At 37.1% G+C, this 14,511-nt stretch overlaps 3 protein-coding genes across 3 annotated transcripts in view; 2 read left to right on the top strand and 1 right to left on the bottom strand.

The window, feature by feature from the left end:
• The window catches only part of LOC134845054 (kinesin-like protein KIF27), a 539,890-nt gene that overhangs the window by 95,105 nt on the left and 430,274 nt on the right, over positions 1-14,511 (bottom strand). The window lies entirely within an intron of this gene.
• Positions 4,059-4,968, top strand: LOC134844424 (RNA transcription, translation and transport factor protein-like). Its single transcript, XM_063861094.1, has one exon. It carries the CDS (start codon positions 4,096-4,098, stop codon positions 4,852-4,854), a length of 759 nt encoding a protein of 252 aa, XP_063717164.1. The 5' UTR covers positions 4,059-4,095; the 3' UTR covers positions 4,855-4,968.
• Positions 11,347-13,365, top strand: LOC134843854 (myotubularin-related protein 9-like). The gene has a single exon (XM_063860164.1). It carries the CDS (start codon positions 11,352-11,354, stop codon positions 13,149-13,151), a length of 1,800 nt encoding a protein of 599 aa, XP_063716234.1. The 5' UTR covers positions 11,347-11,351; the 3' UTR covers positions 13,152-13,365.

The following is a 14,511-nucleotide window of genomic DNA, read 5'->3' as shown; positions in this document are numbered from 1 at the left end:
AAAACTGGAAGCAGTTAAGCACGAGGTTGAACGAGCTTCAAGATAAAGGGGAAAGAATGTGACGAATGGAAACGTAAATACGAAGAGCTGCAGGCCCTCTTCAGGGAAGAGGAGATAAATTACTTGAAGGAGCTCCATAATGCTACAGTCAGCAAGTTGTCGCGGGAGGTTCTGGCGATGATGAATATCGAGACGACAGCCAAATCCAAGACTCAGGAACTTTATACACCCAGTGAGGTGACGGCCCCACAGTGAGTGAGCTCGCCTTCAAACGCGAGAAACACGATACCTGACCCCTCGGACGCTTACCTGGCTACTTAGTTCCAGAGATATTTGAGCAAGTGGCCAAAGCTGCGATACAAGAAATAAACCGAGCGAGAGACCGAATCTTGGGCAGGATTGTTCCTACTCAGCGAGCGGGCCAGTCAACCATCAGAAAGGAAAAATCAACGAATCCCACAGAGCCGGACCTCAACACCCGAAGGACCTTCGTGCAATTCGCAGCGGAACACCCCAGAGCCTGCCTGAACGGTATGACTTGGAATCCAGCGGCGATCCACCAATCGGTGCCGACGGGCAGCCAACACCTAATCATAGGGGACATCCTGGTGAGGGATTTGAACCCAGTTCTAGTAGGAGGACAAACTAATGTGATCTCCTTTGGAGGGGCTTCAGTGGCTCAAGTAATCAAGATGGCTGGAAGCCAATGCAGGGCCGATAGAACAGGAGATGGCCGTGCCAAATCCGGAGCAATTGAGCCGAGTGAGCATCAGCAAAAGACTGGATCTGCTCAAAATGACCTGCAAAATTTTGAGGATACCGAAAGAAATAGAAAGAATTTGGGCAAGACAAAGATTGATGCCTTCGTTCCGTCCGGAGATGACGGCATGGGTGTATGAACGCGCGATCGTCATTTGTCCCGAAACACGGCAGCCTATCGATCTTTCCAGCTGGACATAGGACCGGGAGCCTATAAGAGAGCATTCCTGGCACATAGGAACGCTGTGACCACGGCAGTGAAGCGAGTAGCTGGGATGTCTTGCACCACTCAAAAGGAAAGGAAAGAGGTCCTACAAGCTGACCTAGAACAGAGAGCAGAAAGTAAATGTGGACCTACTACCCTGCTGCAAACAGAGGTTGCTGGAGCAGGAAAGCTGGGGCACAGCCCGAAACTCTGTGGATATGCTGCAAAAAATTCTAGAAGACATTGAGCAAGGAACCAGAAGTGATGGACGAAGATTAAAGACTTGAGAGAAAAGAATTTTTTTTGTCGTTGTATGTAAAAACTTGAACTAATCAACCAAGATTGATTAATGAAATTTTTAATCTTTTTGTTTTGATGCAGTTTGGTCAAACCAGACTTGAAATTGTTACAGTTGTTGTTAAATTATTGAATTTTATGAAGAATTTTAGTTGATGTTATTTATATATACATATATAGGCTTTAGGCGAGTATATTTACCTATTCAAACCTGACTGGAGTTTTTAACCTGTCTAGGACATATCTTCACTTTGTGACAACCTTATAGGGTGGGTACGCTTGCTCGAAGAGGGTGAGTACCTCATTACCTTTTTCTAGCCACAGAGTTTCTTAGTTTTAATTTTGAGAGCAAACGCATAAATGAATGAATATACTTGGTGAGTGACATTAAAGTAATTTTAACGGGTGCGTGGCCGTATCACATCCCAATTTTTTAATCAGCAAGAGCGAGGAGAAATTTTACGGAGGAGTGACGTAAGTATTCAGAAAAGAAATTTTATCTAGGACACTCCTCATAGTGCAAATTTTGTGAAAATGTTGAAAGGCAGTGAATTGTAGTACAATGCCATTTATGAAACGCGGTGAGTTGAGGTGTAGTAGATAAATTTCATTTTTCTAATGCGATTTGTAAGATGATTATGGAAAGCTGGATCACCACCTGAATATAACCCGGCGTTATGCGTTCAATGGGGACATTGAAGGGGACTGCCCGGGGAGTATGTGCCATTCCGCCGGATTGACACCGCCGAACCCTCCGACGAACAAGAAAAAGAGTATTAACGTTGTTAATGACAAATTAATCAAGAAAAGGAGGGTCGAGAAGCAAAATTTCAAAAATTTGAATGGCGTCGGAAGATTTCTGAGAAACACAGAAAGTGGCTTTATTTGCTAGAACAAAACAGAACAACCGAATTAACAAGTGAGAAACGGTCGAGAAAAACGTAAGAAAAATAAGAATTCTCTTATCGTGACGATCACGCACGATAAGTACTATAGCGGAAGCCGATAAGAAGAAAGGAGGCTTCAGTGGGAGAGCCGTAAGGATCAGTACCCTCCCATGCCACGAAGTGGAAGAAGAAACAACGTTAATTCCTGAAGATCACGGAATCGGAGGCACGGCACCCAGAGACTGTCGTATTTTGAAAGATTATAGTAGACTAAATTTTTAGCTACTCTGATGTCCTGAACATTTGTATTAACCCCAATATTATTTGTTACTTTAGAAAATGAGGAGCTAGGAAGAGGAAAAGGTCAATCCATCTCCAATGGATTTAGTATATAACAGTCACTAAAAACATAGTAAAATAGGCTATTCGAGCCGTGTTTTTGATAGCAATCACGTAGTCTGGGGATCCCAGACCCAGCTATGTGGTTGTCGTCGCATGCAAACGAAAGCTGACCAAAAGTAGCTTGACTGATGGCAAAAAAATGGTAACTTTTTTTTAGGCCTCAACAGACCAGAAAATCAACTGGCTAGGTCAAGGCGGTGAAACACGAGTAGAATTTAGGTAACTGACGTCGGCCAGTCGTCAAGAGGTGCTTTTTCACTGTGAAGTATTTGGGCGAATATTACAGTGAACCGAATTGGCTACTACCGCTTGAGGTTGAAAAACACAAGAGATAGTGACCCTGACTCTTGAGCCAATGGTTATAGGGCCTATTTTTCTTAACCTCATGTGTGACTTAAGTTGGCGTATGTAACACCTTTTTTGTAATAATGGTTATAATATTCAACCAATAGCTTTTGAAGCTCAGGGTGCCACCGGTCTTAGCACTGAGATTTTTCTGATTAAGCTTTGTAAGAAATTTTGCACGTGTGCCGAGGAACCCAGGGCAGGTAGTTTTCTTAAGCAGAGAATCTCCCTCGCAATACATGTTGCAAACGCTGCCTGTGTACTCGGCACCTTTTAATGATAAAACTATTCTCGAAGAAGTTTTCAATTTATAGAGCCAAGGGAACAACAGCGCAGCTTCATTTAAAAATATGATAGACCAGTAGCCTCATATCAGGTCAGTCTTTTGGGTCACTTTTAACTCCGGTTTATTCTGTGATGGTGTCAATTTTCTCAATTTGGTTGGCTTGATTCCCAACCATCTGACTCACTTTACTTTAATCCAAATTATACTATTAATCTTTCATATCTTAAAATCCACGAGGATTTTGACTGGATAATGTGATGAAGGGAGTCCTGATTGTAACCTCTGTTACTATAATATTTTCGAACTTCTGATTATTTCATCAATATGAAAGAGGTCGGAGCCTTCTGTGCTACGTGCACAGCAACCAGGGCAAGTCAAAAATTAATTGGACAACTGAAAATCAAATTACAATTAACTGGAACGTTGAAAGTCAATTATCAATTAATTGGCACAACGCAAAATTAAATTGCATTTAATTGTATAATTAATTGCAAGAAGCAACACTCTTGGTTAACAATTTTTGACAAGAATTCCCTCTCCCAGTATTTTTTGTTGGTTTTCCGAAATAATTGCCTTTACAGAAATTTGCCGAAGATCAGATTATGCATATCAGAAATTTGCCGAAGATCAGAATATGCATATTCTGCAGTACTTTTAATCTTTTAAGCAAGATTGCTGTTTGATGAATTAGAAAAAAATGGTTTTCAGAGAAGTGTGTGGTTGTTTCTAGGAAATGCGTTTGATGAAAACAATTGCAATTAATTGGTAGAGCGCAATCAGTTAATTCTAATTGGTCAGGAATGAAAATCAATTAATTGCACTGAAGAATTTCAATTAATTGCAATGGCAATTGATTTTTGACCTGCCCTGACAGCAACTGGCTATCTCTCTATAATTTAATTTTTTTTCAGAAGATGAAATTCGGCTCAAAGTTACGTGCTCTTGAGTACCCTGGTGCTCAATCTTTTGATTTAAACGATGAAACGAGCTTTCGTTTGTTGATCATTTGGCTGGAAGATCAAAAGATTCGCTGGTACAAGGAAGAAGATAGAGCGGAGTTGAGAAGTTATTCATCTTCACAATGGGAGAATGCTCTGAATGTGTATCTCAGGGACATTGAGTGCCCTGAATCGATACGATGTAAGCGAGTGCTCATCATAAATTGGCTGCTGAATTTAGCAATTCGGTATGAGTATGGAGATAATGTTGAAAAGTATCGACCGATGACAAAAGAGAATATTGTTAGTGGTAGTTTTTCTGGAAAGGCAGCGGCTGCTGCTGCAATAGATGCTTTGAACAGTCTCGATCCCACCAGCCCTGATTTTGTTTCCGGTGTTTTAGAGAGCGCCAAAGTGGTAAACATAATGCAACATGATCAGAATATGTACGTTCTTAAAGCTCTCGCCATTTTTTGTGAAGCGAGACTCAAAGAAGAAGCTGTCGAAGAGTTTATAAACAATAGGGAACCCGCCATAAGCGTCCCTTTGAAGGACGTCGAGCTGGGCCTAGATGTTGATGACCAACAAGTTAAAGATGCTGCAAAAGTTTTAAGATTATTGCATATAAATGAACTTCGAAAGCTCCAGACTCAAATAAACGAGACTATTGTAGCCGCCCAGGCTATCACAGCCAATCCTAAAACTGACCAATCTTTAGGGCAAGTCGGAAGATGATACTCATTTTTGTTGGAATAAAATACAGAAAAATATTTATGGCCCTATAGTTCAAGGTTGCATTAATCGAGAATTTTATTCAAGTGTCTATAAGTGTATAAAAACAAAGTGAGTTTTCAATTGATTATTTTGTGTTTTTTTAACCATTTTCTCAAGAACCTGGAATGAAATTTGTTCACATTCGAATTTGTGATTTATCTATTTGACTTTTGATTTCTCTATGTTCAGTTTAATTTCAGTTGCTAATTTCAACTGATTTTTTTTTCAAATTTCGACTTGAGTTTGATTTCTTCTTAATTTCCTATCAACTTTTTTTGCTCTCCCATTATGTTCAAATGTCAAAAAAGTCTGAAAAATTTCAGGTCGCAAAATTGGATTTAGTTGGTTTTCCTGGCTGAAAAATATCCCTGGAATAAGTTTTCTCGAACTTTGTAAGGTTATGAAATAAGAATGTCCACCTAAAAAAATTCCAGAGTTTCTAAGAGCTTTGAGCCCATATATTTCTGTTCCGACAATTGAAAATTGTTAGGAACTTTGTATTCGGGTGTGTTTGTTTTTCACGCGAAAAGAAGTACCACAAATAATCATCGCAATGTTTTAAGTGATATATCATGTTAAAGCCCTTGCAGTCGTGATTCGAACGACATAAAAAAACTTGAAAAAAAATTCTTTCGAGAAAACATTTGAAATTTTTAATTTCTACTAATTTCCAGTGAATAAAGCGAGCGAGCAGGCGTATTTAAGCGGTTCACAATAGCCTATTTGTGCTTAGTTTTTTAAATCGAATAAATTTAGTTTTTGCAGTTTTTAACACTATTTTGGTAACCAAAATCTTCTAAAATTCAAAAAACTTCAGCAAAATATTCGAAATTTTTTTGATAATTTCAATATATTTTTCGTCTTTTTTCTACAAAAACTGTTTTGCAATTTGCCTATTTTACTTTGACTGTCAAATATGCCTAAGTTCCTGCTTGATAAAAACAGGTATTTTGAAAATGTATGGGATCGGGTTTTTTTTATGTTTTTTGAGACGCTTTAAAAAAAAAGCTTCACTTTTTTCAATAATTTAGTTTTTCTCAAAACTTCTACCGATTTATAAAAATAGGGGTACAAATGGGAATTGCGCCCATTCTCCGGTGTGCCTGTATACTCCCCTAATCTCTTTTTTTCCTTACCCCACTTTCTACAGCCTTCGAAAAATGTGTGGGGGCAATTTTTGACTCATATTTTTGGTTTTTTCTACATGTTCTCAAAAACTATCCTCTCAAATCTGAGATTTTGGTTTTAATGGCGCCGTGCGAAGCTCCACTGCATGAGCGGCCACGCCCAAGCTTTTTTTACACAAAAAGTCCCTTAAAAAGACGATTTTTTTAACCGTTTTTAAAAAAAATTTTCGACTTTTCTTTTTCGAAAACTACCCTCTCAAATCTTGAGATTTTAGTTTCAAAATAAAGGATGGCTTGTGAAGAGCTACCTTTACACCCATATTTATTCACGCAAAAAAGTTATGACCCTCAGAGAAGTCAATTTTCTTACCGTTTTTGAAACTTTTTGAATTTCTCGTTAGCTGGCCTCTAATTTTTGTTTTTCGTTCAGATCATTCTCCCACACCAGGCAGAAAAAACGAGACTAATTTGAAAGAAATTTAATTTTTTTTTCAAGATTTTGGTCACAACCTTCTGTGCTAATTGTGAAATTTAAAAAAGGCTTTTTGTTCGGATCACAGAAATGGGAGGGGGAATTTTGTATTTGAGTATGGTGAAAATTTTTTTTTACTTTTTAACGCAAAAGCAGGTATCAATATTGGAATTGACAGTGTTATACCGTAACAAAACCCTGTCAGTCACGGTTCGGGCGACATTAAAATTTTTTTAACAAGATCTTCAAGTGCGAGAATGACCAGTTTTTTTAATGTTTTAGTCTAATTTCGAGCGAGCGAGTAGGTATTATAATAGCCTCTAATGCAAATTCAGCAGAAATTTTTTTTCAGCCCTAAGTTGTCTTTAGCACCTTCATCAAAAGAATTATTGGAAAAATCAAAAAAAAAATTACCGCTATGAATTTTTTTAAAAATCTTTAATTTTGATGTTTGAGAGTAATGAACGTAGTGAAGACTCTTAAGTAGGTGTTGGTGTTTTTTTCTGGAGTAAGTCTCGAAGTTTGTTCACGCTCAGATTTGATTTTTCGCGGTTTGACTTTTGAGTTTTTTGAAGTTTAGTTCATTTGCATTGTTAAAAGGAAGGCAAACTTCACTATCGAAGCAGAAAAGTATAAAAGTCACGAAAAACTTGATCGGCTTGTTTTCGAAATTGGATTTTTTTCAGATTTCCTAACGGAAATATATTTTTTGATCCAGTTTTCTCAAATTGAGGAAATTTGTATTAAAAGCATCAAACATAAGTTCTTGAAATTCAAAGAGCTTTAAGGGCTTACATTTTTTCTTAAAATTTCGACAGTTGAAGTTTTTTGAAAAACAAGCCAGTGTTTTTCTGTTTCCTTACGTTAATTACTTGCCAACTGTCAGTTGGCTATGTTTAACACTGTGGTTGGTTGTACTATTACTACTGCAAAGGCCTAATTTTTAGGTTTCCGTTCAGATCTTGTCATCACAACACTAACAAGGACATAATATAAGGTTTCTATTTCTTCTCCGGTGTGCTTTGCTAGAATTTTGGTGTAATTCCGAAGATAGTTTTGCCTTAATAATTTTCTAGAATGAATGCTACATGAACATAGTTTTGCAGTTTTGTTTTCGGCTCAACGGTCATTTACCTAAGCTTTGTCGGCTGAGGTGTCACTCCCTAAATGTCTTTGAAGATTTTTTTAACGCCATAGATTATATTGCTGGACGTGTTTTCAAATTGAATACATTTTGATACAAAATTATGAAGTTTTTCTGTGAGTGTGTTTTTTCGGTACTTTCTTTTTCGACTTTGTAACTTTCGTTTCATTTGTTATCTGCTAGCTTTTTTGTTTTATTGCAACGTTTGTGTGTTAACGCAAGTGGTGCGAAGCTCGTTTTCGCTTCTGTGTCTTTTCCTCCAGCGCCTTGTCTTCTCTTCATCCCTCACAGCGCAAATGCTCTCAACTTCACAACAACCGCTCTCATATCTTCAATCTAAACTGAATATCCATTTAAAATCAGTAATCGACGGGGAAGCAGTTTCGCGTTTTGAAATCATTGATCAATTTGGTTCTCATAGGTTTAAATAAAGCGCACATTGATTCCAAAATTTATGCAATTCATTATTCCGCAATTGATAGCTACTAAATGTTTCTAAACTCACTTTTGGTTTGAAATAGTCGCTTCAGTTGTAGCAAAGTAATCATTCTCCTTAGCCTGGATAAAAACATCTAACAGCATGTCCTTCGCTCTGAAGAATGGATTAAAGCTACTGCGTAGGATTGGTTTTTTCCGCCCATTTCTAGATAGTTCTCAGAATGCTCGCAAAGGGTCAAGTGTGGTGTCATATTAAAGCCTTTTTCTGTCGTAAATCGGATTGCAAAAATTTTTGAAAAGTTGGCCAGTAATTTTGCTATTCAGGCTTGAGTTTAATGTAATTGTATTCATTTCAAAGAAATGATTTTTCGCTCAAAGGCGTATGAACGACTGATGTTTATGTTTTAAGTTAAAATCTGTGAATTAATCATCTCATTTCGTAAAAATTATATTTAACCTTGCGATAAGCAAAGTTGTTGCAGATTAGTGCTAGAAAATGTTTTCTACTGTGTTCACAGGATCTCCAATTTTATGATCTGCAGTTGAAGTGGTTATGTAGTTTTTTTTTTGTTAAGTGCAGTTCGTATTGATTTAGTGGCAATGGGTTTAAAAATGAGTTTTCAAAATTTTTTTGTCGGCTTTCTGGACTTGGTTACGCTTCCGACTTTTTTCCGGGCTTGCAACTTATTTAACAGAATCACTTGAATCTTGGTTTATAATGAATTCAAACTTCTATGCGTGTCCGCTGTTTAGCCCGGAGATGAGGAATACGCCTAGGACTGCAAATGTCGTGAGTTTGAATCTGACCAGGAACTTTTTTTTCAAACTGGAAATATTTGTCTGGAACTGGAAGTTTGTCTGCTTATATTTTGTGGGCTTAGTTGCCACATCGTAGAGTTGATTTTTTGTACGTAATTTGCAATGTAGTTGCTTTAAGTGTTTTGAATAACTGCTGTAATTTGTAATTTTTACTAGCCTTGATTGCGTATATTTTGCTGTTTTTGTTTTCTTTTCGCTTGAAAACTATATTCGGCCTAAATGATTTCGTTTTTTTATAGGTTTAGTGACCTAACGTGGGATCCTTTTAAGAGAAGAATAAGTTTTATGCTTCATTCTGGATCGCACAAAACTCCAAACTTCTTAGAGTAAAGTGTACATTGTTATCCACGACCACAAATATATTTTCGTTTCTAAGGGAAATTATTGAGTTTTCGTCGGCTCAGTTGCTGCTTGTTAATTGTTTTTTGAGTTTTCTTGAATTGCTCTTGATTGTGTTTCTGTACGTGTTCTCCGCAAAGAGAACATGATTTCAGACAACATTTTGATTTTTAAGTTGTTTTTTTGAAGTTTTAAAAAAAAATTTTTGGACTTAGTAGTTTTTGTTTCTGTCTGCTAGCTTGCACTGCTGTTTTTATGTTTTATCGCAAGTAGTGCGAAGCTTCGTTTCGCCTCTGAGTCACAATTTATTTTTTTTCTACTTGACCCGGTCAAATTTCCTCCTTTCTATCTTGGGCCTCGCTTCCGTTTTGAGGCCGATGACCCCTCCAACCGTGACCGAAATGGGACTCGAACTCGGCCACGGATGGTCTTAATTTCTGTCCGCTTAATTGCCGGATATTTTCTTTCAAAAAAATTTTAAAAAATCTATTTACTGTCAAAGCAGCGTTGATAGGTTATTCGAGCAGCGTTGATAGGTTTTTGGTTTTCATTCACTCTAGAACTATCGGCAAAGCGTATTATTTGAACCATAATTTTTTTGATTATCTCAGTGTGATCTAACTGCCTTGTCTCGAAAATTGCTCGGAATTCTCAAGAGTGATGCTGTTTCTGGCTGAAAGTTATCGAAAAATATGATTTTACACATATAGGCGTCGATCTTTTCATTGTTACCGATATTTCCTTTCTCATTGTTGCCTAAAAAATAAATGGACCAATATCATAGTTTTCATTTGTTTTTACGCTTGCGAAAAAATGTGGGTTGCAACCGGGTACTAGACAGATTTCAGCATGTATGTAGTACACGACATATGCATGTAGTAAGTGCGTCCTATTTTCGCTAATTGTTCTAATAATCCCACTGTGCATCATTACACTAACTAGCTTGCGAGCATTTTTGTATTAGAACGAACTTTTTTCTAACATAACTAGCAAAAAAAGTGTTCCTTAAAAGGGTTCATTTCGTGGCACGTTTGCTATAATCACCTATTGTTTGTGATCCATTAAGCTTCCATGGCTGAGTGGTTAGTGTGTGAGATTCGAAAATTTCTAGGTTGCTTGATCGAATCTGACACGTAGCCGAATTCTTAATTCGAGGCTTATTTTTACATTTTCTTATTGCTCTTTATAGAGCTGCTTTTTGTCGTGTTCTGGCCAGTTTTTTTTGCGGCTTAGTTTCAGCTTTTTTTTTACAAGCCAAGCTTATTTACATAGCTTATTTGATGGTTTTTATGGATGTTAGAACGCTAAATACCTTTTTGACACTCGAAGTTGTAAATGTACTACATGTGTTTTTAGTTTGTTTATTTGAATTTTAATTTGAAAATTTTCAGTTTTTCGGGTTTATGTTTTATGATTTTTTGTACTAAAGATGGGTAGATGCATTTTTCGTTGCATCCTTTTTATTATACTTTTCTTTTAACAAATTTTTTTACTCATCAAATGTTGTTATTTGATAAGTTTGTTATCTTTGGGTTATTTTATAGATTTTCAAAGTTTTCTTAGGTTTCCTGCAAGTTGTTTTTGTGACAATAGTTTAAATTATGCAGTCATATTTTTTGAAATTTTGGTTTTTCATTTTAATCTTAGTTTATTAGGCTCAAAATAACATTTTTGCAGTTTGACTTTTGATTTTTTAAGTTCAGTTCATATCCTTTATTATAAGGAAGGCAAACTCCACTATCGAACAGCCAAAGTGTAAAATTCACGAAAAACATGATCGAGTTCTAGTTTCAAAAGTGGAATTTAGTTATCGAATTTCTTCAAATTGGGTTGATTTTTATCAAAAATAGAGTCAATGATAAATTGTTCTAGAAAGTGAAAGAGCTTTAAGGTCATCTATATGTTTTTGAAATTCGAATGTTGCGTTTTTGTTCATGCGTTTTCCCCTCTTTGTTCTTATCTCGGTTTACAAGTTGTGACATTCCACAGTTTTCGATGTTTGATGGTATAAGGTATAAGTGGACTATGATATGGCTGAGGTCTTAATTATCTTCTAATGGTTTTTGCACAGAAATTGTTGTTGATACTCAAAAACTGCTCGTTGTTTTTAGATAGGAGCATGGCCTTCGATTATGATAATGACTTTGTGTCTGACATTGACCTGGAATTGATCAAAGTGCCTGGAGTGAGAATCGAAATCAGTGGCGCAAATCCGCCTCTCCAATTCACGGGAACCCTTTGCACAGAATATCATCATGTAGTCATCTTTGACGAATTGGGGGATCTTGCCTTGGAGTCGCGACAGAGAACCCTGGACATTTTGAAATTAGAGCACAATATTGAACTGCCATTCAGAATTTCATACCAGTTGATTGACTCATTAGTCGAATCCCTATCACCGCCAGACGCTCACGTTGTTCTTATTTGTAAGCATTTTTACACGTACAAAATAACATTCCCGACCAGTTCAAAGTGCTCAGACGTGGCCTCTTACATCAGAGTAATGAAAGAGAGAATGAATACTCAGATTCAGTTCTTGCCTGCATTTCATTATCAACACCAGTGCGACGATTTGCATGCTGGATGGCAGATGTTCAGTCTTCTGAGCACTTTGCAGAAAATGAATCAGAATGCCAACAATATGCAGTTCAGAATCTCAGATCTGAACAAAGGTTTTGGCGTGTGCCTGAGTTACCCCGAACGTATAATTGTTCCAGTAACTGTAACTGACGAAGAATTAGTCCAGTCTTCGAAGTTCAGAGAAGGCGGGCGCTTTCCTGTTGTGTGCTACTATCACGCGGCCAGGCAAACCACACTAGTAAGATGTAGTCAGCCTCTAGTAACGGCAATGAACAGAACATGTCATGCCGACCAACGTGTTCTCGCGATGTCATCTCCTGCTTTCAAGGCCAGAGTGGCAAAGGATCCCAAAATGTCGCCACGTTCCTACATTGTAGATACAAGAACACAGGCGGATGCTTCAAGTGACAAAGTGAGAGGAGGTGGTTACGAATCAGAAGGATACACTGACGCGCAGAGGTTCCATCATTTTCAAAGACCTCTGGAAAGAGTGTCCAATTTGTTGGACTCTCTAGTAAAATTCATAAAGGCGCTCAAATCAAACCATTCATCAGTGGAGAGTTATTTGCTTGCTATAGAAGGATCAAAGTGGCTGGAACATGTGCGAAGCCTAATCACTCATGCATGTTTGCTGCAACAGTTGTTGAATCAAGAGTTCACGTCAGCAGTGGTACATGGCCTCGAAGGTCGAGATACCACCTTGTGTAGTACCTCGCTAGCCCAGATGATCATGGATCCAGAGTGCCGAACCATTCGAGGTTTTCAGGAGCTGATCCACCGTGAGTGGATTCTTGCCGGACATCAGTTCCAGAACCGACACTCGTCGCTGTTTGTTCAGAACAAAGCCAGGGATTCCCGAAAAGTGTCAGCCCCTGTCTTTCTCTTGTTCCTAGATGCAGTATGGCAATATACACGTTGCTTTCCGACACACTTTGAGTTCAACGAAGAGTTTCTAATATTTCTTGCTGAAAGCTCCTACGCGGGAATTTACGGAAACTTCTTGTGCAACAGTGAGCTGGAGAGAGTTTCAAATGCAGTTTTCTCAAAGACATTGTCTCTGTGGCAGCACTTGTCAGATGACAAGAACTGTTCTAGGTTTAAAAACGAGCTATACGATCCAAACCGAGTGAGGTCTATGGTATTCCCAGTGTCGCCTGAGAGCTTCGTGCCTTGGACTGGCCTTTATTCAAGGAAGAACGAAAAGAACTTGAAATTGATGATGGAAAAAGCAAAGCAGGCTAAGCGAATGAACAAAAAGTTAGTGATCCAAGCCAGTTTATTGCAACAAGAAAAGATGAAATTATTACTGAAAATTCATGAAAAAATGGGAGACTGTTAGATATGTCTCGCCTGTTTTACTGGTTTTGAAATGAAATCGGCGAGTTTGCCTTGGGCTGAAATACCTTTACATTTTGCTCTTGCGATGAGTGATTCGAGTTTCTGGGTGCTATTTACATTCTTTATTTAATTAAATCAATGTTCTTTTGCCTAACTGATTAGTTGATAATTAATTGAATTTCCTTGTGTCAAAAGAGTTTAGATTTAGTTTCTAATCAGTTTTGTGAGTACTGTACAATTGGTTTCTACTTTCATCCCTGCGTCTTCGCCCTCGCTACTTTTCATTAATAAGAAACTTTTTACTCTAACGTTAACATTTTATCAGGCATAATGATTTTGTTGAAAGATTTTATCATTGTCGATAAGCGACGTGAAGTCACATATTTAGGTCGTGTTGTTTTTTTAGGATATTTTAACCCTTGTGATAAGCAAGGGTGTTGCAACTGGGTACTAGTTTCGCAAACAGAATGGACGAAATGGCAATCAATATTATAACATCAACGGCAGAGTTAAAATCATGATTAGTGTAGTGGTTGCATGTTAGGTATAAGCTTTGGTTGCCTGTTGAGAGTTCGTTGATTTTCGCATTTTTTTTTGTTTGTTTTATTAATTTTTTCGACAACAATTAGTTTTTGAAGTATTTTCCTTTTGCGTTCTAACTAAACAAAAAATTTGATAAGGTAGCCATTTCATTTGAAAAACCCGGATTAAATTAGCCAGAAACGCTATCAAATCAGAAATTAAGAAATTCAAATTGTTGGATAGTTTTGCTCGAAATTGCTAGATGAAATTATTGTTTCGCTATGTCAATTTGAGTTGCTGTCTGCTAACTTTCATAAAATAACTTGTTATATTTCTCTAGTTTTGCCTAGCTTCAATTTGTTAAAACAGTAAAGAGATATATATAAGTTTTTTTTGTTAATGTAAAAAATGAATTTTTTTTATTAAATTTTTTTTCATCATAATTTATCCTTTTTTATTTTTTACACTTGCAAATATTGGTCCCATTTTGAAGCACTTTTAGAGCTTTTTGATAGAATGTGCTTTGGCGTTCGAATAGTAATAAGTTAATACAGTTGATGCATTTTAAAAATTCATCAAATGAACCGAAAAAATCTATGTCTCAAACCATGAAACTATAATTAAAACTCAATTTAGAAGTTTTCTAACTCAATGTCTCTAGCATTTTTTGAGATGCTTAATTTATACATAATGTGGCTTCATGCTTTCCAATTCTTCCATGCAAAGCTAGTGTGGATGCATTCAGTTTATTATATTTCAAATTTTTACTTGCAAAGTTGTGTCTTTTTGTATTTGGAGCTACTTTTGCTGCATCGAAATGGCAATTTATGAGCATATGT

This window comes from Symsagittifera roscoffensis, chromosome 4 (assembly GCF_963678635.1).
Source record: "Symsagittifera roscoffensis chromosome 4, txSymRosc1.1, whole genome shotgun sequence".
NCBI lineage: Eukaryota > Metazoa > Xenacoelomorpha > Acoela > Convolutidae > Symsagittifera > Symsagittifera roscoffensis.
The sequence above is the reverse complement of the archived record's forward strand: the minus strand, read 5'-3'. Positions and strand labels throughout refer to the sequence as shown.

Bases quoted from the DNA above. Each gene is read 5' to 3' on its own strand.
- LOC134844424 (XM_063861094.1), top strand. From the start codon at position 4,096: ATGAAATTCGGCTCAAAGTTACGTGCTCTTGAGTACCCTGGTGCTCAA.
- LOC134843854 (XM_063860164.1), top strand. From the start codon at position 11,352: ATGGCCTTCGATTATGATAATGACTTTGTGTCTGACATTGACCTGGAA.